The following is a 23,120-nucleotide window of genomic DNA, read 5'->3' as shown; positions in this document are numbered from 1 at the left end:
TGCCAATCCAGAGGCACTGTCCCTGATGTCCATGCGATGTTGCAGAGGCGTGTCAACCAAGACAGTCCTACAACATCCAGAGCCTTGAGGAACTCCGGGCGTATCTCATCCACCCCCGGGGCCCTGCCACCAAGGAGTTTTTTGACCACCTCGGTGACCTTATGCAACTAAAATATAAAATTTGATAATATTACATAAATAACAATCCATTATATTTATATAGTGCTTCTCTTGCTAGTCAAATCACTTTACATAGAGGGGAACCACTTCAACCACCACCAATGTGCAGCACCGACCTGGACGATGTGACGTCAGCCATTATTGCAGCAGTCCCCTCAGCACCCACTAGCTATCAGGTGGTGAGGGGTGACAGCGATAGTTAGGGGATGATTAGGACGCTAGAATGGAAGAGACTGTGATGGGCATTCGAGATACACATCAGGACATTGGGATACACACTCTACTCTTTACAAAAGATGCTCAAGGATCTTTAATGACCACAGACAGTCAAGTCTCATCCGAAGAACGGCTCCGTATTTGTGTCCTTGTCACTGCTCTGGGGCATTGGGATCCACATACAGACCACCAGGTACGTGCCCCCCGATGGCCTCACCAACACCTCTTCCAGCAGCACAAGCCTTTCCTAGCTGGTCTCCCATCCAAGTACTGGCCGAGCCCAAACTTGCTTTAACTTCATTCAGGTGGATGACTTCTTCTGAAGTGCAGGTGGAATGGCTGCTTATATTTCATTATTAGTTAGGAATCACTTTACCTGTACCTACACTCATTTTGTATTAATTCCTTTACTCACAGATTTACTTCATTTAAGATTTTAAATATTAGAGGAGGAAAGTAAGAAACCCACACCTTCCGGTGCATAGCTGGCATAGTCCTGGGCTAGCAACCCCAACAAATAAACTGAAGGTGCCAAATTTGAAACTCGAAGAAAGAAAACATTTTTAAACAAAAAAGGCTGCACCAGCCTCAAAAACAGATTGTGGTGATTTAATAAAGGCATAAAATGCAATAAATATTCCTCTGCAATTAAAATGTAACTGCTGCGACTTCTGCATTTGAAATTTCTGAACTGGATGAACCTCAAAATTCACTAAAGTCGTAAATACGGCATGCCTCGTTTTGTGAAGTGGTTTTGGCTGCGTTTGGGATTTTGTTTAAAAACCTTTAAAAGCTCAAATATGAATTGTTGGAACAAACCCAAAAACCAAATCAACATTTAAAACTAATGAGTGAAAGTTGTCCATAAAAATTCCTAAGAATCCCTCCATTCAATCTCAAGTTACACTCTCAGATCCCCAAATTTCCGCCAGGGAGACACAATTTTCTAAACTTTCTCAAAACATTTTCCAGATATCAAACCTTGTTTGTCCATTAAAAACCTCAAAAATCACTCATGAAAAACACACTTTCTCCACAGATGGAAAATGGAGAAAATACAAAAACATTCAAACTCTTATCTTTGCTTAGAGCCAAGGACTTCCTCTCTGTATGCACAGACGTACCACACGTGGCTCTCCTATCATCGGCCCTGTCAGACGTTTTCTTCCGTTTTTTGTAAATCTTTGTGTGTATTTGAGGTTAATTGTTGTTAGTTTAAAAATGTGTTGAGCATCTGTAAAAAAAAACCTCAAATAACCCCCTTGAGATAAACAACATACTTCAATATCGCTGTGAGCCGTGTCTACACAAGACAACGTGCCACTCTCATCAGCAATGGGCGCAGTATGACCATCAAAGAAATAAAGAGAGCCCTCCGCTCAATGTTTGGGACAAAGACTCATCCTTCCTTGATAGACTCCTCTGCTGCACGGTTTAAAATGACAAACCAGACAATTTAAAGTGCACATTGTCTACTTTCATTTAGGAGGATTTGCAGGAACTTCAGTCACACCATGTAGATATGACAACAGTTTTTACACAAGGTCCCCCAAAGAAATTATTATTATTATAATCGAGTTATTTTGTATGAGTTCTGACTAGCTTTCCCCCATTACTCTATAAAAGGCCGATGAGACTGCCTTTTCTTCTTCTGTTAAGTCACTGGGTAACTGATGTTCAGTAATATTTGACATTGGAAAAAAAATCAAATTCTCACTTAGACGATCTGATCAAAACTTTTTTTAAAACCTGGCAGGACCTCCTAATCAATAACATTTTAGAATAAGCATTCATATTGGGGGGAAGAGACTCCTTTCTTTCTTTACTACTCTTAACAATTTTATTCAGGATGTTGGCCTTCTCTCTCTCTCATGGGTGGGGCTCGACTTGATTTTAGTTATGTGAAGTTTGACTTGATTGCATAAAATGTTATATGCTTTTAACAAATTTAATAATAATAATAAAAAAGGCAGAAGAAACAACCACTGACACAATTTTCTGATATTACAAATTAAGCAAGTGTTTACTGGAAAAAGAAAAAAAAAAATCACAATTTCAAGGCATCCTTAATATTACGGAAATACAAATTATCGACTCCTGCTAAATAGATCATTTCCTTGTAACAAATATTTTATGAAAGGTTTCTCAGTTACTGTGCTCTATATCTCCTCTACAAAACATGACAAAAGAGCTGAATATTTTCCTATAAAGTACTGAATGGAAATTATGAAGTCCAACAAAAAGCGCCTTTCATTGAAGTTTCAACGCAGACATTCATAAACGGAAGGCTGTTTAACAACAGTAGCAACTGTCAGGAAAGCAAGGCTGAAAATCCAGAATGGTCAGGAGCACTATATGATGGATGGATGGATAGATGGATGGATAGATGGATAGATGGATAGATGGATGGATGGAAGGCACAGACAGACAGACAGATAGATAGAAGGCACAGACAGACAGACAGACAGAGACAGACAGATAGATAAAAGGCACAGATAGGTAGATAAAAGAGACAGACAGACAGACAGACAGGATAGGGAAGTATATACTGTATGGTCTTTAACAGAAGCCCAATAAATTATTATTTTTATGACAAACAAGCCACCTCACAAATACACATGTGAATGACTAAAAAAGAAAACTTCTGACCTGACTAAAGATAAGTCGGGGATCGATTTTACCGTATAATTTCTGGTATTATCAATCTACATGCTTCCGTTAGGTCAGATTATCTCAGGGCACAATGTGAGCTACCACAGCTATGCTGATGACACACAGCTGTATTTATAAATTGCACCTGATGACCCCGATTCTCTTGATTCACTAAACACAATGTCTAACTTGTATATCAGAATGGATGAATAGTAACTTTCTCAAGTTAAATAAAGAGAAAACTGAAATCTTAGTGATTGGCAATAATGGATACAATGAGGCTATTAGAAATAAACTGGATGCATTAGGATTAAAAGTCAAAACGGAGGTAAAAAGCTTAGGGGTAACTTGACTATAATCTAAATTTTAAATTGCATATTAAACAGATCACTAGGACAGCATTTTTTTCACTTAAGAAACATAGCAAAAGTTAGACCTCTTATTTCATTGAAAGATGCAGAGAAATTAGTTCACGCGTTTGTTTTCAGTCGACTAGATTACTGTAACGCACTCCTCTCAGGACTACCCAAAAAAGACATAAATCGTTTGCAACTAGTGCAGAATTCAGCTGCTAGAATCCTTACCAGGAAAAGAAAATACGAACACATTTCTCCAGTTTTGTTGTCACTACACTGGTTACCTGTGTCATTCAGGATTGACTTTAAAATTCTGCTTATGGTTTTAAAGCCTTAAACAATCTCGCCCTATCTTATATATCGGAATGTCTGACACCTTATATTCCAAATCGTAACCTCAGATCCTCAACTGAGTGTCTCCTTAGAATTACAAGAGCAAAACTTTAGTACTAGGGTGTTGTACCGTGTTAGCCATTATGAATGTTAGAGAAAAGCCAAGCAAAATGACACCTTTTATTGGCTAACTAGAAAGATTACAATATGCAAGCTTTCGAGGCAACTCAGGCCCCTTCTTCAGGCAAGATGTAATCACTTAAAAGAAGTGGTGAGGCGGCCTTCTGCTGTTATGCACCTAAAATCTGGAATAGCCTGCCAGTAGGAATTCGCCAGGCTGATACAGTGGAGCACTTCAAAAAACTGCTGAAAACACATTACTTTAACATGGCCTTCTCATAACTTTACTGTAATTTAAATCCCGATACTCTGTATATCCAATTCATTATAATAACTATTCATTCAAAATCTGTACTAACCCCTACTCTCTCTTCTGTTTCCTTTTCCGGTGTCCTTTTGGTGGTGGCGCAATCTACTCAAAGCACCATGATGTTCCAACAATGATGGCTGGATTAAAAGCCAGACGTCTGTATGACCATCACCATCAAGTGACTCCGTTGAGAACCCCAACTACAAAGAGGACTATTTCATTTATGTTAGGTAGAATGCCCAGACGGGACTGGGTGGTCTCGTGGCCTGGAACCCCTACAGATTTTATTTTTTTTCTCCAGCCTTCTGGAGTTTTTTTTTTGTTTTTTCTGTCCACCCTGGCCATCGGACCTTACTCCTTTTCTATGTTAACTAATGTTGTCTTATTTTAATTTCTTATTTTGTCTTTTATTTTTCTTTTCTTCATTATGTTAAGCACTTTGAGCTACGTTTTGTATGAAAATGTGCTATATAAATAAATGTTGTTGTTGTTATTTTATAATGACAGTCGTATAAGTCAAATGAGGAAAACTCACCCTGTTGGTCCAAGAGATTACGATATGCTACTACGCCCACCTGAGAGAGTAACCACGGAGCACACTGCCTTGTTTTTTTCTATGTATTGTGCCTACGTGACCATATGGTAATACCGAAACCATTCCGAAGCGACATTTGCCCTGATGTGTTTTTTGTATCTCACACCCGCATACACCTTTATCATAAGAGCATCCCTTATTTATGATGGAGCATTTGATCAGAAGAAAATATTGAGGTGGTTTAAAATTAAACATTGTTGAAGTGTTGAAAGAAACTGGTAACTGTGATGCTGCAACAAAATTCGATGTGTCTGAGAAACGGATGAGAGATTGGAGGAGGCAAGAAGATGTAAAAAAAAAAAAATATATATATATTAAGTGTTGTATTTTTGAACGGGCGTATAAGTTGGGGTTTGATTTTATGATCGATTTTTCAGGTTTCAAGACCCGACTTATACATGAGTATATATACGATAAGCGGTGGAAGAAGACTACGCTTAGGCTACTATAATGAGTCCTCCTTCTAGATTAACATGCCAGGGGCTCCTTACTGCTGGCCAGTAAATCTGAGGATGTCTACACGAAAGGCTCCAACTTCCACATGGCTTTAATTTACCATGAGACTTTTAAAAAGCCTCGTCACTGTAAGAACACCACGTATGGAATGTATATTCATAAAAAAGTGATGGTTAGACCATTCAAAAACTTTTCTAAGACCAAAGGAGGATTTTAAAAATTGGCACTAAATATAACTAGATGTCAAATGTAATGCTTTGAAAAACTGATTACATGCAACTGCACCACGCACATAAATATATTATATTTTAACCCGATATATTTGTAGGCCTTCTCCAAGCAGGCATAATTTCATAAAATCTTAAAACTGTTGAAACATAAAACCAAAACATTTTAATCCCCAACACTCATTAATCAGGTACATCCAGTTAGATTGGGAAGAACAAAAAAAATGTCACCATTTAACCTGCTCTTCAGGAGAGTGTGAATTTCGTTCACTTTAATCTCCATGACAAAAGCTGCTTTACATCTACCATAAGCTCAGCTAATACTCAAGGCTCCTGAAACTGATCTTACACCACAGTTAGCGGGGAAAATCCTTAGTCAGCCTGAACAAAAGTACCTGTCTGCTGATGCCCGCCGTCTAAACATAAATGCCACAGGAGCCTACTGCTTGAGTACAGAATGCAGAAATTGGAACTTAGGCTGAAAATCATCAAACCTACATACTTCAAAAGGCTGATTAAATTATTTGTCACAGTTAATTTGCAGAACATTCTTCAACAATAATGAATAACTGGAGACACCATAAAATTAAATGAATGAAAAAAAAAAAATTATTGTTTGTTGGACTTCCTACCATTTCACCTCGACAAAATGTAAATTACTGGCAGCAATTTGTCAGCTTCAGAATTAACACAACGGATAAATTAAATCATTTTACTTGTCCCATCATGAAATATTGTAAGACTTTGCTCAGATGACTACCTAGAGAATTTTTATTAACAAAGGCGCACCAAATTAAAAAAAAAAAAAAATGATCTATAATTTACCAAAATCATTTTTTCCTTGATAAACCTGTTTAAGACAATATCCTGCAGGGAAAAACCTACGCCTTTTTAATATGGCATATAGCAGGCAGACTATTTACTGTATCTGTCCGATGTAAACATGTACAGCTCACGAACAGGGACACTGACTGCATTTTAAGACGCTTCAATGTTCCGTTACTTTTGTTTTAAAACAAGGGGCTTGGCTGGAGATTCGTGGACCACACTAGAAGAGGACGACTATTTTTTGTCTGGAGGGCGTAACCTCCATGACGCAACAGATGGGGCTGAGCTTTATAGACATAGGGGTTTGAAGAAGTGACATACAATAATCAAAAACTTGTTTATCTTGAAATTCTCAAATACTAAAATTACTTTCTTTTTTTTATATAAACGATTTTATTTAAGGGCGGCACAGTGGCGCAGTGGGTAGCGCTGCTGCCTCGCAGATGGGAAACCTGGGTTCGATTCCTGGGTCCTCCCTGCGTGGAGTTTGCATGTTCTCCCCGTGTCTGCGTGGGTTTCCTCCCACGGTCCAAAGACATGCAGGTTAGGTGGATTGGCGATTCTAAATTGGCCCCAGTGTGTGCTTGGTGTGTGTGTGTGTGTGTGTGTGTGTGTGTGTGTGTCCTGCAGTGGGTTGGCACCCTGCCTGGGATTGGTTCCTGCCTTGTGCCCTGTGTTGGCAGGGATTGGCTCCAGCAGACCCCCGTGACCCTGTGTTCGGATTCAGCGGGTTGGAAAATGGATGGATGGATTTTATTTAACTTGACTCCTCTCTCTGTTTGTTTGTCTGGGTCAAATCTTGCAACTGATTTTAAACCCACTTTTGCAAAGTGAATTTCTTCAAATTTTGCTTACGTGTCCAGTATCAACGACAATACAATAATCCGTCAAAACCGATGCAATTACACATTTCTTTCACTATCTCCTAAATTAGAAACTTTGTTAAACAAAACCTGACCCATTTTCCTCACTTCCCACCTACCTCTATTCTGGAACAAAATATTGGTCAGTCCTGAGGACTCAGACAGCATCTCCGTAATACATAAAAACATTTTACAGTCCCTCCCTTTCAAAGATCCCAGAGTACAGTGGGAAAAGGATCTCTCACTTAGCATCTCAGAAAAGGAGTGGAAGGCAGCAATGCACAGAATTCACTGGAGCTCCAAATACAATACCAGCCAACACAGGGGGCAAGACAGGAACCAATCCCGGGCAGGGTGCCAACCCACTGCAGGACACACACACACAGCACACACTTGGGCCAATTTAGGATCGCCAAATGCACCTAACCAGCATGTCATTGGACTGTAGGAGGAAACCCACGCAGACACGGGGAGAACATGCAAATTCCTCGCAGGGAGGACCCGGGAAGCGAACCCGGGTCTCCTTAATGCAAGGCAGCAGCAATACCACTGCGCCACCCGTGCCGCCCTAGTTCTATCATTCAGATACTATTTTCTAGTTTGTTGTTTTTGAAGCAAACACAATTCTTCGTAGAAATCCAGTCGTGCCTCTGTTTGTGCACATATTTCTTGTGTGTTTTCTCGTTAAAGGCACGCTAATTAGCCAGCTGCACGAGAGAGAAATGTCGAAGCGAGCAGTATCAGATACCCTAACTACATCAAAAAAACTAAGAAACATAAGCTTAATTGCAAAATTGAGGGCACAACAATACTCCAGAGACTTTTACAAATCTGGACAACTTTTCTGCAGGTTTTGCCAGCATACCATAGACTGGACACGAAAAGGTACTTGCAATGACCACGTCAAATCTAAAACCCATCTCAAAAACAAGGAGAAATTAAGATCAAAAAGTGGTAACAACAGAGGAAACAAAAAAATCGTCAGATGCAGGACGCCAGTTTGTGTCCATGCGAGTCAGACAAACCCGCTCCAAAAAGTGACGAAGATTCATCCTTTCTGTATTAAGCATTGGAAACAGGGAGGCGCGCTGCCAGAAAATGAGAGCAGTCTTCGTGAAACTCGTTTGCCCCGTGTCTTTGAACGACATAGGGACGCCGTTCTTCAAAAGATTCGTGGCAAAAAAATATACGTTGTAGCTGATGAAACCACTGAGAGCCGAGACCGCATGGTTCTCATCATAGAGATAGCTGGGTAAACATTTGGCTGTATGGTAATTCTTTAATGTGAGCAGTTCTAATTGTACGGGATATATTTACTGTGAATCACTTAAACGATTAAATTATACAGGTATTTAACCAATATCAAGGACTTTGTTAAATGGTGCGACTCAAACCACCTACACCTGAACACCATCAAAACCAAGGAGCTGGTGGTGGATTTTAGGAGGACCAGGCCCCTCATGGACCCCGTGATCATCAGAGGTGACTGTGTGCAGAGGGTGCAGACCTATAAATACCTGGGAGTGCAGCTGGATGATAAACTGGACTGGACTGTCAATACTGATGCTCTGTGTAAGAAAGGACAGAGCCGACTATACTTCATTAGAAGGCTGGCGTCCTTCAACATCTGCAATAAAATGCTGCAGATGTTCTATCAGACAGTTGTGGCGAGCGCCCTCTTCTACGCAGTGGTGTGCTGGGGAGGCAGCATAAAGAAGAGGGACGCCTCACGACTGGATAAACTGGTGAGGAAGGCAGGCTCTATTGTAGGCACGGAGCTGGACAGTTTGACATCTGTGGCAGAGCGACGGGCGCTGAGCAGACTCCTGTCAATCATGGAGAATCCACTGCATCCACTAAACAGGATCATCTCCAGACAGAGGAGCTGCTTCAGCGACAGACTGCTGTCACCGTCCTGCTCCACTGACAGACTGAGGAGATCGTTCCTCCATCACATTATACGACTCTTCAATTCCACCCGGGGGGGTAAACGTTAACATTATACAAAGTTATTGTCTGTTTTTACCTGCATTGTTATGAATCTTTAATTTAATATTGTTTTTTATCAGTATGCTGCTGCTGGAGTATGTGGGATTAATAAAGTATATATCTGTCTATGTAATGTTGTGATCCTGCCAACTATACTAAAATTAATATCTATCTATCTATCTATCTATCTAAAAATCGATGGCTATTTAAATGGTTATCTGTAAAGGTAAAACTAAAAGCTGGCCCGTGGGCCAGGCATGGATGTTTAGAATTTTTAAAATCCTCGACAGGATTCTGGTCTATTATGAAATTTAAATCGTGGACACATTTTTACCCTCACGAGCCTGAACTGAGTCACTTTGACCCAATGTCTCTGCAAATTCATTTATTCTTTCCCGTAGAAAAATGTTATTAGTGAATGGCACTGGTGGCGCTGTGGTAGTGCTGCTGCTTTGCAGTAAGAAGATTGTGGGTTCGCTTCCCGGTTCCTCCTTGTGTGGATAGCGCTTTGAGTACTGAGAAAAGCGCTATATAAATGTAATGAATTATTATTATTATTAAATTAACAACAATGTTTTGGGGATTTCATAAATGTTTTGCCACGCGGTGACGAGGCACACAAGGTCCACATTTGACTCCTCCGTTATAAACTCGGCACCTACAAACCTGGGCAGAAGAGCAGGTGTCTCTCCTCAGATGCAACGAGCCCTTAAAAGCAGATCACGTGAAGTTAACCTTCATCTCAGAAGGATGCGTCAAACCAGTGACAGCTCTTACAATTCTGGAGGGCACTCGCCGTCTGTCCTACTGCCATCTCAGCATACAGCATCATGGGAGACCTGGGCTCCTACCTGATAAATGGAACTGCAAAATAAGGTTCAGGTGTGCTAGTGTGCAGTTTCATTAAAAGGAATGTAAAGTGCCATTTCATTATTGATTGTATTGTTGTAGCTGTTACTACTTTCTTACAGAGAGAAAAAATAAATAACAACGGTGAAAACTGAAAATCAAAAAAAATGAAATGGAATTTGTGAAAAAATAAAATGAATTCCATAGGGCCCTACGATCAGTAATGCAGGGGTCATTCCATGCCTTTGGTTTCTCTACTGGTGGTCCTAGACCTCTAAGAGCCACATTTCCAACATTAGAATGTAGGATGTCAGGGAGTACAAATATGACATTTTTTTGACCCTTTACTAAAGACTGAGCCCTGTCAGAACTCCTGAGGGTGAAAAAATGACAGATTTTAAATAAAAGAATGCGGGTATTGTTTAAAACTATTTGAAGGTCAGCGATTACGAATAGGATGTTATTTTTAATCCCTTAGCAAGGACCTAGCCCTCTATGAGAGAAGGAAAAATAAGAAAGTTCAAACATAAGCATGTGGGGTATCGTTTTAGACTACTTCATGGTCTGTGACATGAATATGACATTATTTCTGATTTTTGATCCTTTACTAGGGATCTAACCCACTATGGACCTCCAACAGAGGATGTAAAATGACCAGTTTCAAACATAAGCATGTTGGGTATCATTTTAGAGTACTTTCAAGATCAGTGATATGAACAGGACGCTATTTTGGATTCTTTACTAGGGATCTAGCCCTCCATGGACCCCTACCGGATGGTGTAAAATGACAAGTGTCCATTACAATTGTAGAAATGAACCATTTAAACTAAAGCACTCTAAGATGAGACTTTATCTGTCCGCAGAGGGGAAATTTGGCAACACATTTTAATATTTCAACCACTTGACGCAACTCTTCTTGTTTATGTTCCCCTACCTCATGAAGTAAATCATTCCATTTCTACATCACATTACATCCTGTATTAGGACGGCTTACGCTAATTCAGACTTTGTTTTCTTTAACTTAATTTCTAACAAACCATAAGCCAAGTAAAGGGACTAGGATGACACCAAAACAAGAACACAGGAGCAGGAGGAGGAGGAGGCCAATAACTGTATCTGATACAGATCTCCTGTTAAAAAAAACAAAAAAAAAACAATATGAATTCATTCAGATGGTCAATTATTAATAAAATTTTGCCCAGAGTAGCGTAGACTTACTTCATCTTTTAAAGCGGAAACAACAATTTATAAAAAAAAAAAAAAAAAAAAAAAAAAAAAACCAATCGGGAGTGGTTTCCCCTCAATTTTCTCGTATACTCAGATATGGGGTATGGATATCTGAGGAGTAAACCGCAAGACAATCATTATATTTTTATATTATGTACATTAAAGAACCATCAACAAAAAATCAAACCAAACTAATAATATATTGAACAATTATCATAAAAGTAAAGTTGAAATAATCGGACTCTGAAGCTGCATGAATAAAGGGTAAAGCACCACTACCGGTTAACGAAAATAGCCCAAAAGTCAAAAGAAATCTATGTTTTGTACCGAATACTTGTATGCAAAATTTAGTTGGCCTAAGTGAAAGCGTACGCAAGTTATTGTGTTTATACACACACACACAGACAGAATTCCAACCATCCACCCATCCTCTTCCACTTATCCGAGGTCGGGTCGCGGGGGCAGCAGCTTCAGCAGAGATGCCCAGACTTCCCTTTCCCTTCCCTCTCACTTCTTCTAGCTCTTCCGGGAGAATCCCAAGGCGTTCCCAGAGACATAGTCCCTCCAGCGTGTCCTGGGTCTTCCCCGGGACCTCCTCCCGGTTAGACGTGCCCGGAACACCTCACCAGGGAGGCGTCCAGGAGGCATCCTGATCAGATGCCCGAGCCACCTCATCTGACTCCTCTCGATGCGGAGGAGCAGCGGCTCTACTCTGAGCCCCTCCCGGATGACTGAGCTTCTCACCCTATCTTTAAGGGAGAGCCCAGACACCCTGCGGAGGAAACTCATTTCAGCCGCTTGTATTCACAATCTCGTTCTTTCGGTCACTACCCATAGTTCATGACCATAGGTGAGGGTAGGAGTGTAGATCGACTGGTAAATTGAGAGCTTTGCCTTACGGCTCAGCTCCTTTTTCACCACGACAGACCGATGCAGAGCCCTCATTACTGCGGACGCCGCACCAATCCGCCTGTCGATCTCACGCTCCATTCTTCCCTCACTCGTGAACAAGACCCTGAGATACTTGAACTCCTCCACTTCGGGCAGGATCTCGCTACCAACCCTGAGAGGGCACTCCACCCTTCTTCGGCTGAGGACCATGGTCTCGGATTTGGAGGTGCCGATTCCCATCCCAGCCGCTTCACACTCAGCTGCGATCCAATCCAGAGAGAGCTGAAGATCACGGCCTGATGAAGCAAACAGGACAACATCATCTGCAAAAAGCAGTGACCCAATCCTGAGTCCACCAAACCGGACCCCCTCAACGCCCCAGCTGCGCCTAGAAATTCTGCCCATAAAATTCAAAAATGGTATTTTCAGACTCAAATGGGGTCTAAAATTTTGAGATTTATCAAAATCTCGACACTGAATTTTTAGATAATTACAATTCTTTCCCTGTACTTTGTATTCAAGAAAGTAAAAAACACAAAACAATATAAATTCATTGAGCTGGTCAGGTATTAATAAAGTTTTGCCCAGAGTAGTGTAGACTTACTTCATCTTTTAAAGCAGAAACAACAAGTTTAAAAAATCATTACTGGTCTCCCCTCGACTTTCTCATATACTAAAATATGGAGATAGATATCTGAGGAGTAAACCACAAGACTTTGATTATATTTTTATATTATGTACATTAAAGAACCATCAACAACAAATCAAACCAAATTAATAATATATTGAACAGTTAATATAAAAGTAAAGTTGAATAAATCGGACTCTGCAGCTGCATGAATAAAAGGTAAAGTGCCACTTCCGGTTAGCGTAAAAGGCCCAAAAGTTGATAGAAATCTACGTTTTGTACCAAATACTTGTATGCAAAATTTGGTTGACCCAAGTGAAAGTGTCCTCAAGTTATTGTGTTTATACACACACACATAGACAGACAGAATTCCAAAAATGGTATTTTTGGGCTCAAGGGGGTCTAAAATTTTGAGATTTTTCAAAATCTTGACATCGAATTTTTACACAATTACAATTCTTTCCCTGTACTTTGTACACAAGTAAAAACTACAAAACAATATAAATTCATTGAGATGGTCAGGTATTAATAAGGTTTTGTCCAGAGTACTGTAGACTTACTTCATCTTTTAATGAAGAAACAACAATTTTAAAAAATCGGGAGTGGTCTCCCCTCGACTTTCTTGTATACTAAGATATGGGGTATGGATATTTTGGGAGTAAACCACAAGACAATGATTTTTATATTATGTACATTAAAGAACCATCAGCAACAACTCAAATTAATAATACATTGAACAAATATTATAAAAGTAAAGTTGAATAAATTGGACTCAGCAGTTGCAAGAATGAAAGGTAAAGTACCACTTCCGGTTAGCGGAAATTGCCCAAAAGTTCATAGAAATCTACGTTTTGTACCTAATACTCGTATGCAAAATTTGGTTGACCCAACTGAAAGCGTCCTCAAGTTATCGTGGTTACAAACACACAGAATTCCAAAAATGGTATCTTCAGACTCGGGGAGGTCTAAACCATGGTGATTCATCAAAATCTCGACATCGCATTTTTGGATTATTACAATACTTTCCCTATACTTTGTACATAAGAAAGAAAAAAACACAACACAATATAAATTCATTGAGATGGTCAGGTATTATTATAAAGTTTTGCCCGGAGTACTGTAGACTTACTTCATCTTTTAATGAAGAAACAACAATTAAAAAAAAAAAAAAAAAAAATCGGGATTGGTCTCCCCTCGACTTTCTCGTATACTAAGATATGGGATTTGGATATTTGGGGAGTAAACCACAAGACAATGATTACATTTTTATATTATGTACATTAAAGAACTATCAACAACAAATCAAATTAATAATATATTGCACAATTATTATAAAAGTTGAATAAAATCAGACTCTAGCTGCATGAATAAAAGGTAAAGTACGACTTCCGGTTAGCGGAAAGAGCCCAAAAGTTAATAGAAATCTACGTTTTTGTACCACATACTTTTATGCAAAACTTGCTTGACCTTCATGAAAACGTACTAGAGTTATTGTGTTTTCACACACACACACAATTCCAAAAATGGTATTTTCAGACTCAGGGAGATCTAAACTGTGGAGATTTATCAAAATCTCGACATCAAATTTATGTATGATTCCAATACTTTCCCTTTACTTCGTATACAAGAAAGTAAAAAACACAACACAATATGAATTCATTGAGATGGTCAGGTATTATTATAAAGTTGTGCCCAGAGTAGTGTAGACTTACTTCATCTTTTAAAGCGGAAACAACAATTTAAAAAAAAAGAGCCAAACACACACACACACAACGGACAAAATAAATAAATAAGACGCGTCATGTATGACAGCTGGGGAGGAAAATGAGAAATCACTCAATGTATCCTTGCAAAATGCAAATGTGATCTTTAAGAAAAGATCCTGAGATGGAAACACTTAAGATGCATCCACAGAGGTCACCTGCAATCTGAATGATCAATCAGCCAAGCATCAAGTGACTGACAGACAGACTGACTGACTCATGGGCAGAAACTATGAAACATTTGTGTGAAAAGAAACAAGAACAGTATGGGATATCACTGGTATACTGACTTATCCGTCCATTTTCCTAACCCTCTTATCCAGGATAGGGTTGCAGGGCAGCTGGAGCCTCTCCCAGCCTCACCGATGAAAACAAGAATGGTTGGACACTCAGCAGTGTGCTTGGCATCGGTGACAAGCTCTGGGAGTCTCTTGATGATGAACCTTCACATTGGAGCATTAATGAGCAGTCATGCGACTGTTGAGGAGAATCATTCTGAAGGGCTCACTTAGTTTAATGTACAGTAAATGTCTGAGGGCCATACCATCTTTAAAAGTCTAAGCACAAGTTGTCATTGTCACTGTGTCTGACATATGCGATGACATACCGTTTATATTAGGCACACACACACACAAAGGAAAGTGTAAGGTAAGGAGGAGTTGATGACAGTCCTTTCAGTGACCTCATTACCGAAGGCAGGAGATTCCCATCTTTGTGACAGGACTAATTTTGGGCACCCTTCCCTGGTTTACTTGCAAACACATACGAACACGGGCCAGCTCAAATACTTCAACGTGAAGCCTTTTAAATATGTGCCGAGAAAACAATTATGACGTTCTCAGCACACCATTTAAACCCGATAGGAAACCCAATAAACATAATAAATAACAACTGTACATCAATAGCGAACAATGCCTACCTCTGACTGCCCGGCCTGCTCTACACCACTGCCGGTTCCTACAGACCCACTTTTCTCTCAGATGAATAGTTTCTTATAGAATTATTGTAATTTTTTTATTTTTCTTTCAACAAGACTTAACTGTTAATCGCGGCACCTCGTCCTTCCTTCCGAGACAAAAGCAGCTTTTCATTGCCAAAGCGCAGCGGAGGAGAAGCGGCGGCGGTAACAGCAGCAGTAGAAGCAGCCTCGGACTCGCTTAGAGGCCGGAGCGCGGAGAAGCGAGCTGAGAGGACGACCGAAGATTAAGAGCAGCAGCCTGACCGCGGTACAGGAGCAAGGAGGCGACAGCAGGGAAAGCAGTAACTCATCATAGGTTTCTTACCAGTGGTAGTCTACCATTTAGTTTTCACCCACAACAAGCTCGGCCGCTGCTAAGTGTTATTATAATGACTATGCGGCTCTTAAGAGTTTTGTTTTGTGGTCTTCGAGTTTGGCTCTTCTCCCCTCTCACCGACGTAGGTTTAACATGCCGGCTCAGGATGACTGCGCTCGGTTTTCTTGGTTTTTGAGGTGGCGGTGGTTGTATTTTTTTTTCTTTTTAGGAAACCATTAACAACTGCAAAAAAAAAAAAAAAGCTCCTCTTGTATTGGCTTCTCTTTCCAGTTACGAGGAGGGGACCCCTGGCTTGCAAACGGGGAACTGCCGCCACTGTGCGGTGAGCGCTGCGAGGGAGGCGGGAGACACCGGCGGCCTAGTGAGCGCGGGCACGCTGTCCCGTGCACGCGCTTGTTTGACTTAAGTCTTGCGAGCTCAGGCACTTGGGGATTTCGAGTCTCAGTCACTCTTGAAAGGTTTTCCTTCTCCTTAGTATTTTAAAATTATAATATTTTAACGGTTTAAAGATAATAGTAAACTGGTCAAGTTTGGCAAAAGGTTTATTTATATCGAGGGTTTAGGAAACCTAGCGTTTTGAGCTTATCTGTGCAAATACAAATAGATTGGGGGGTCACATGGGTAACTTTTTCCTTTGCGCAGGTCTCATTTAAAATTGCTTGAATTGTGAATAATTATCTTGTTTATCAGAATTACCTATGAACGCTTTGAAATCACTTCAGTTTTACTGTGTGCCGTCTCCTGACTCACCTTTACGAAATAACGCCATATAGCATAGACAGTTTGACTTGACTTGATGTCTACTTTTACAGGAGGACACGATTCTTGGGGGGTTCAACCCCTATTGTGTCTATAAACACCCACAAAAACATTGTTTTTACTTCATTATCTATCTATCTATCTATCTATCTATCGACTATACTTCCTTTGAAGACTGGCATCTTTCAACATCTGCAATAAGATGCTGCAGATGTTCTATCAGACGGTTGTGGCGAGTGCCCTCTTCTACGCGGTGGGGTGCTGGGGAGGCAGCATTAAGAAGAGGGACGCCTCACGCCTGAACAAACTGGTGAGGAAGGCAGGCTCTATTGTAGGCACGGAGCTGGACAGTTTGACATCTGTGGCAGAGCGACGGGCGCTGAGCAGACTCCTGTCAATCATGGAGAATCCACCGCATCCACTAAATAGTATCATCTCCAGACAGAGGAGCAGCTTCAGCGGCAGACTGCTGTCACCGTCCTGCTCCACTGACAGATTGAGGAGATTGTTCCTCCATCACACCATGCGACTCTTCAGTTCCACCCGGGGGGGTAAACGTTAACATTATACAAAGTTATTGTCTGTTATACCTGCATTGTTATCACTCTTTAATTTGATATTGTTTTGTATCAGTATGCTGCTGCTGGAGTATGGGAATTTCCCCTTGGGATTAATAAAGTATCTATCTATCTATCTATCTATCTATCTATCTATCTATCTATCTATCGACTATACTTCCTTAGAAGGCTGGCGTCCTTCAACATCTGCAATAAGATGCTGCAGATGTTCTATCAGACGGTTGTGGCGAGCGCCCTCTTCTACGCGGTGGGGTGCTGGGGAGGCAGCATAAAGAAGAGGGACGCCTCACACCTGGACAAACTGGTGAGGAAGGCAGGCTCTATTGTAGTCACGGAGCTGGACAGTCTGACATCTGTGGCAGAGCGACGGGTGCTGAGCAGACTCCTGTCAATCATGGAGAATCCACTGCATCCACTGAACAGGATCATCTCCAGACAGAGGAGCAGCTTCAGTGACAGACTGCTGTCACCGTCCTGCTCCACTGACAGACTGAGGAGATCGCTCCTCCCCCAAACTGTGTGACTCTTCAATTCCACTCTGGGGGGGTAAACGTTAACATTATACAAAGTTACTGTCTGCTAAACCTGCATTGTTATGACTCTTTAATTTAATAATCTATCCTTAATAATAATATCCTTAATAAATCGTGGACACATTTTTACCCTCAAGAGCCTGAACTGAGTCACTTTGACCCAATGTCTCTGCAAATTCATTTATTCTTACTCTGTTTCATAAGAGAGGTGACATTCCACGTCCTAAGAGCCAGCTTCTGTAGCCAGGGATCGGACCGCCAAGGTCCCCGCCTTCGGCCACCACCCAACTCACACTGCACCCGACCTCCTTGGCCCCTCCCATAGGTGGTGAGCCCATGGGAAGGGGGACCCACGTTGCCTCTTCGGGCCGTGCCCGGCCGAGCCCCATGGGTGCAGGCCCGGCCACCAGGCGCTCGCCATCGAGCCCCACCTCCAGGCCTGGCTCCAGAGGGGGGCTCCGGTGACCCGCGTCTGGGCGAAGGAAAACGGCGTCCAAAGTTTTCATTCAGAGTAGAGCCGCTGCTCCTCCACATCGAGAGGAGTCAGATGAGGTGGCTCGGGCATCTGATCAGGATGCCTCCTGGACGCCTCCCTGGTGAGGTGTTCCAGGCATGTCTAACCGGGAGGAGGCCCAGGGGAAGACCCAGGACACGCTGGAGGGACTATGTCTCTTGGCTGGCCTGGGAACGCCTTGGGATTCCCCCGAAGAGCTAATAGAAGTGGCCGGGGAGAAGGAAGTCTGGGCATCTCTGCTTAAGCTGCTGCCCCCTCAACCCGACCTCGGATAAGCGGAAGAGAATGGATGGATGGATGAATGTTTTGTAAGAGAATTGCAAAATTTTGTGTATTTCATTGTTAGGTTTTCTGCATTAAGTGCACTTTTCAGACAATTGCTATTGAATGTTGATGTTACATAGTTTGATGTTAATCTCGAGTTGTTACGATACTACATCGTTATTATTATTCATGTTCAATAAAGGCTGGCTGGTTGCGTCGCAAGCAAGTAAGGCTCCTTGGTCGGACTGAGTGCGCCTGTACGGTGAGTGTCAAATGCACCAATGCCGAGAAAAAATAGGCCTTTTTTGCGCTGCAGCATCAGGCCCAATTTCGTCTTAATCCAGCCCTGGGCGCTATAAAGCAGCTCTGTTAGGGCAAATCTCCACAACAACACAGAAGAGTCGTCCTCTTTCATTTCTGAGCCATCAAATAAAACTCTGGAAGCTGATCCAACATACAGAATAAAATTCAGCATGTGTGAAAACACACAAATGGGTGTAAGCAGCACTAACCATACCACGCCACTGTGCTGCGCCTAATTCTGCGATTCCATATTGCACAAACAAATCAAAAACGAACAGTTTCCTAAATATGGATTTAGGAAAGAAAACAAAACCAGAAGTGCTTGGCTTATATAACCGGTAAAGAGGCCTCCTGACAAAAGCAAAGCACCCAGCAGAGCTTTACTTAGACTTCCGAAGATCAATCCTGGAGTTAGCAGCCACTGGGGCAATGTGGTGAAACTGGAGTGCAGGCTCATTAAAGAGGATGAAGAAAGACTTCTAGATGGGACACAAAGGCCCACCATGGGGTGGGCCAGGGCCGGCATTTCTTGGGGATGCAGTCTGTTCATCCATCCATCCATCCATTATCCAACCTGCTATATCCTAACTACAGGGTCACAGGGGTCTGCTGGAGCCAATCCCAGCCAACACAGGGCGCAAGGCAGGAAACAAATCCCAGGCAGGGTGCCAGCCCACCGCAATGCAGTCTGTTCTGTTCAGTGTTTTGAGATCTTTCTGTCAGATGTTTCTGTGGTGTACTGAAGTAGAACTGCAAGCAGTTCAGAAGTTTCAAAGGCTGTTATTGACAATGACATGAAGTTCATTGTGCAGAGTCCATATTTGCAGTGTTGGCCCTTCTGCCTTTTTCAAGACCTCCGCAATTCACACTGGCAGGCTGTCAATCAACTTCTGGGCCCAATCCTGACTGATGGCCACTGCCCATTCTTGCAGAAACAGAATTGGTGGCTTTTTGTTTGTCCACACGCCTCTTGACCACAAGTTCTCAAAGGGATTAAAGTCTGGAGATTTTTCTGGCCATGGACCCCAAATTTCAATGTTTTGTTCCCCAAGTCACTTACAGTACATCTGGAAAGTATTCACAGCACATCACTTTCTCCACATTTTGTTATGTTACAGCCTTATTCCAAAATGGATTCAATTCATTTTTTTCCTCAGAATTCTACACACAACACCCCATAATGACAACGTGAAAAAAGTTTACTTGAGATTTTTGCAAATTTATTAAAAACAAAAAAACTGAGAAATCCCATGTACATAAGTATTCACAGCCTTTGCTCAATACTTTGTCGATGCACCTTTGGCAGCAATTCCAGCCTCAAGTCTTGTTGAATATGATGCCACAAGCTTGGCACACCTATCCTTGGCCAGTGTCGCCCATTCCTCTTTGCAACACCTCTCAAGCTCCATCAGGTTGGATGGGAAGCGTCGGTGCACAGCCATTTTAAGATCTCTCCAGAGATGTTCAATCGGATTCAAGTCTGGGATCTGGCTGGGCCACTCAAGGACATTCACAGAGTTGTCCTGAAGCCACTCCTTTGATATCTTGGCTGTGTGCTTAGGGTCGTTGTCCTCCTGAAAGATGAACCGTCGCCCCAGTCTGAGGTCAAGAGCGCTCTGGAGCAGGTTTTCATCCAGGATGTCTCTGTACATTGCTGCAGTCATCTTTCCCTTTATCCTGACTAGTCTCCCAGTTCCCCACAGCATGATGCTGCCACCACCATGCTTCACTGTAGGGATGGTATTGGCCTGGTGATGAACGGTGCCTGGTTTCCTCCAAACGTGACGCCTGGCATTCACACCAAAGAGTTCAATCTTTGTCTCATCAGACCAGAGAATTTTCTTTCTCATGGTCTGAGAGTCCTTCAGGTGCCTTTTGACAAACTCCAGGTGGGCTGCCATGTGCCTTTTACTAAGGAGTGGCTTCCGTCTGGCCACTCTACCATACAGGCCTGATTGGTGGATTGCTGTAGAGATGGTTGTCCTTCTGGAAGGTTCTCCTCTCTCCACAGAGGACATCTGGAGCTCTGATAGAGTGACCATTGGGTTCTTGGTCACCTCCCTGACTAAGGCCCTTCTGCCCCGATCGCTCAGTTTAGATGGCCGGCCAGCTCTAGGAAGAGTCCTGGTGGTTTCGAACTTCTCCCACTTACGGATGATGGAGGCCACTGTGCTCATTGGAACCTTCAAAGCAGCAGAAATTTTTCTGTAACCTTCCCCAGATTTGTGCCTTGAGACAATCCTGTCTCGGAGGTCTACAGACAATTCCTTTGACTTCATGCTTGGTTTGTGCTCTGACATGAACTGTCAACTGTGGGACCTTCTACAGACAGGTGTGTGCCTTTCGACTGAATTTACCACAGGTGGACTCCAATGAAGCTGCAGAAACATCTCAAGGATGATCAGGGGAAACAGGAGGCACCTGAGCTCAATTTGGAGCTTCATGGCAAAGGCTGTGAATACTTATGGACATGTGCTTTCTCAATTTTTTAATTTTTAATAAATTTGCAAAAATCTCAAGTGAACGTTTTTCACGTTGTCATTATGGGGTGTTGTGTGTAGAATTCTGAGGAAAAAAATGAATTTAATCCATTTTGGAATAAGGCTGTAACATAACAAAATGTGGAGAAAGTGATGAAGCGCTGTGAATACTTTCCGGATGCACTGTAGTTGTCATTTTTGCCTTATGGCCTGATGCTCCATCATTGTTGGTCACCAAACTGTTCTTGGATGGTTGGGAGAAGTTGCTCTCGGAGGAGGTTTGGGTCCCATTCTTTATTCATGGCTGTGTTCTGAGCTGACATGAATAGTTTCAGGATGCTTTACTGCTTGCCTGACACAGGACTGATGGTAGCGCCGCTCACCTTTTCTTTTCTCCAGATGCCCCAAACAATCAGAAAGGGGATTCATCAGAGAAAATGACTTGATCCCAGCAGTCCTCAGCAGTCCAATCCCAGAATCTCAATCTGTCCCTGATGTTTTTATTATCTCTAGTAGGATTGACTACTGCAATGTGATATTCACTGATTGTTCAAACTGTTCTTCATACAGCTTCCAGTTAACCCAAAATGCGGCTGCAAGAATTATTACAAGAACAAGAAAATACAAACACATAACTCCAGTTCTTAAATCCTTACACTCGCTCCCGGTTAAGTTTAGGGTAGATTTCAAAATCCTCCTTTTCACATATAAAGCTTTAAATGGCTGAGGTCCGGCTTACTTGTCTGAACTTATCAAGACTTAGAGACCTGAGCGCATATTAAGATCTCAAGATGCCAGTCTGCTTAGGATTCCAAGGGTTAATAAAATGACAGTGGGAGGTCGTGCTTTTAGTTACAGGAACCCCTTAAACTGTGGACTGGTCTGCCTGCTACTATAAGAGATGCCCCTTCGGTCTCAGCTTTCTAAGACTCACGACTTCAGATTAGCACACCCTGACTAGAGCTGCTGATTGACAGTGCAGACTGCATCTTTGTTGTTAGTCCTTAGCACTAAAACATAACGAATATGATCGTTATAATTTGTTACTAACACTCACCTATTCTGATTCTCTTCTCAGGACTCACATGTGCCACTTGGTGCCCACTGCCCACCTGCCAAGTTGTTCTGCCTGCCTAAGGTAAAGTCATCTCTGATGGAGGATCGCAGGAGTCGTCGGGTAGAGGAGTCCTTTCATCAGATTGGCTGACCCAGCACTGACTCAGCTGTGGAATGGCCAGTAGGGGGAGGCGGCTTGATGGCCGAGGTCTCCAGAACTCTGGACAAATCAGAATCCTCTTACGTGATGTCATCTACTGTTGAATTCTGCTCCATACTTGTAATATTTCTATTGCACTATTATATTGTATTGAGGGTGACTTGTGTCCTGTTCTGTGTATTGTGTTGTATTGACCCCCTTTTGACACCCACTGCACACCCAACCTACCTGGAAAGGGGTCTCTCTATGAACTGCCTTTCCATTTTTTTCCCTACAAGGGTCGTTTCTTGTCTTCTTAGAGAGTCAAGGCTGGGGGGGGCTGTCAAAAGGCAGGGCCTGTTAAAGCCCACTGTGGCACTTCTTGTTTGATTTTGGGCTCTACAAAAAATTAATTGCATTGTATTGTATGTTTTTCTTGGCTTATTTGCTGCCCTTCTTGACACCTTCCAGGCCAACCTCCAAAAGTCTTCACCTCACTCCCATCTGCCTGCTACCATTCCTGAGCCAGCTCTGCCCTAGTGGTGCCCACAACTGAATCAACTTTAGGAGTCGGTCCTGGCGCTTGTTGGACTTTCTTGGGCGCCCTGAAGTCTTCTTCACCACTCTATTGCAACTCAATCAGGGTGACCTCCAGCCTTGTCCTCGTCGACACTCACACCTGTTAACGAGAGGATCACTGAAGTGACGTCAGCAGG

At 42.2% G+C, this 23,120-nt stretch overlaps 1 protein-coding gene across 3 annotated transcripts in view; it reads right to left on the bottom strand.

Moving 5' to 3' along the window:
- LOC114642286 (multivesicular body subunit 12B) overlaps positions 1-23,120 on the bottom strand; it is a 306,638-nt gene that overhangs the window by 256,521 nt on the left and 26,997 nt on the right. The window contains exon 1 of one of the 3 annotated variants that reach the window (XM_051932319.1): positions 15,767-16,101. The exons of 1 other annotated variant lie outside the window; for it this stretch is intronic. Coding sequence is in view for 1 of the 2 variants with exons in the window: in XM_051932318.1 (XP_051788278.1) it covers positions 15,524-15,574 (51 nt within the window). In the remaining variant the exon portion in view is untranslated. Of the gene's footprint in view, positions 1-15,523; positions 15,643-15,766; positions 16,102-23,120 lie in introns of those variants that run through there. One more of the 3 variants, XM_051932318.1, reaches the window with a different exon arrangement.

Source organism: Erpetoichthys calabaricus, chromosome 9 (genome assembly GCF_900747795.2).
Source record: "Erpetoichthys calabaricus chromosome 9, fErpCal1.3, whole genome shotgun sequence".
In the NCBI taxonomy this organism is placed as follows: Eukaryota; Metazoa; Chordata; class Cladistia; order Polypteriformes; family Polypteridae; genus Erpetoichthys; species Erpetoichthys calabaricus.
This window is presented reverse-complemented; position numbering and strand designations above follow the sequence as displayed.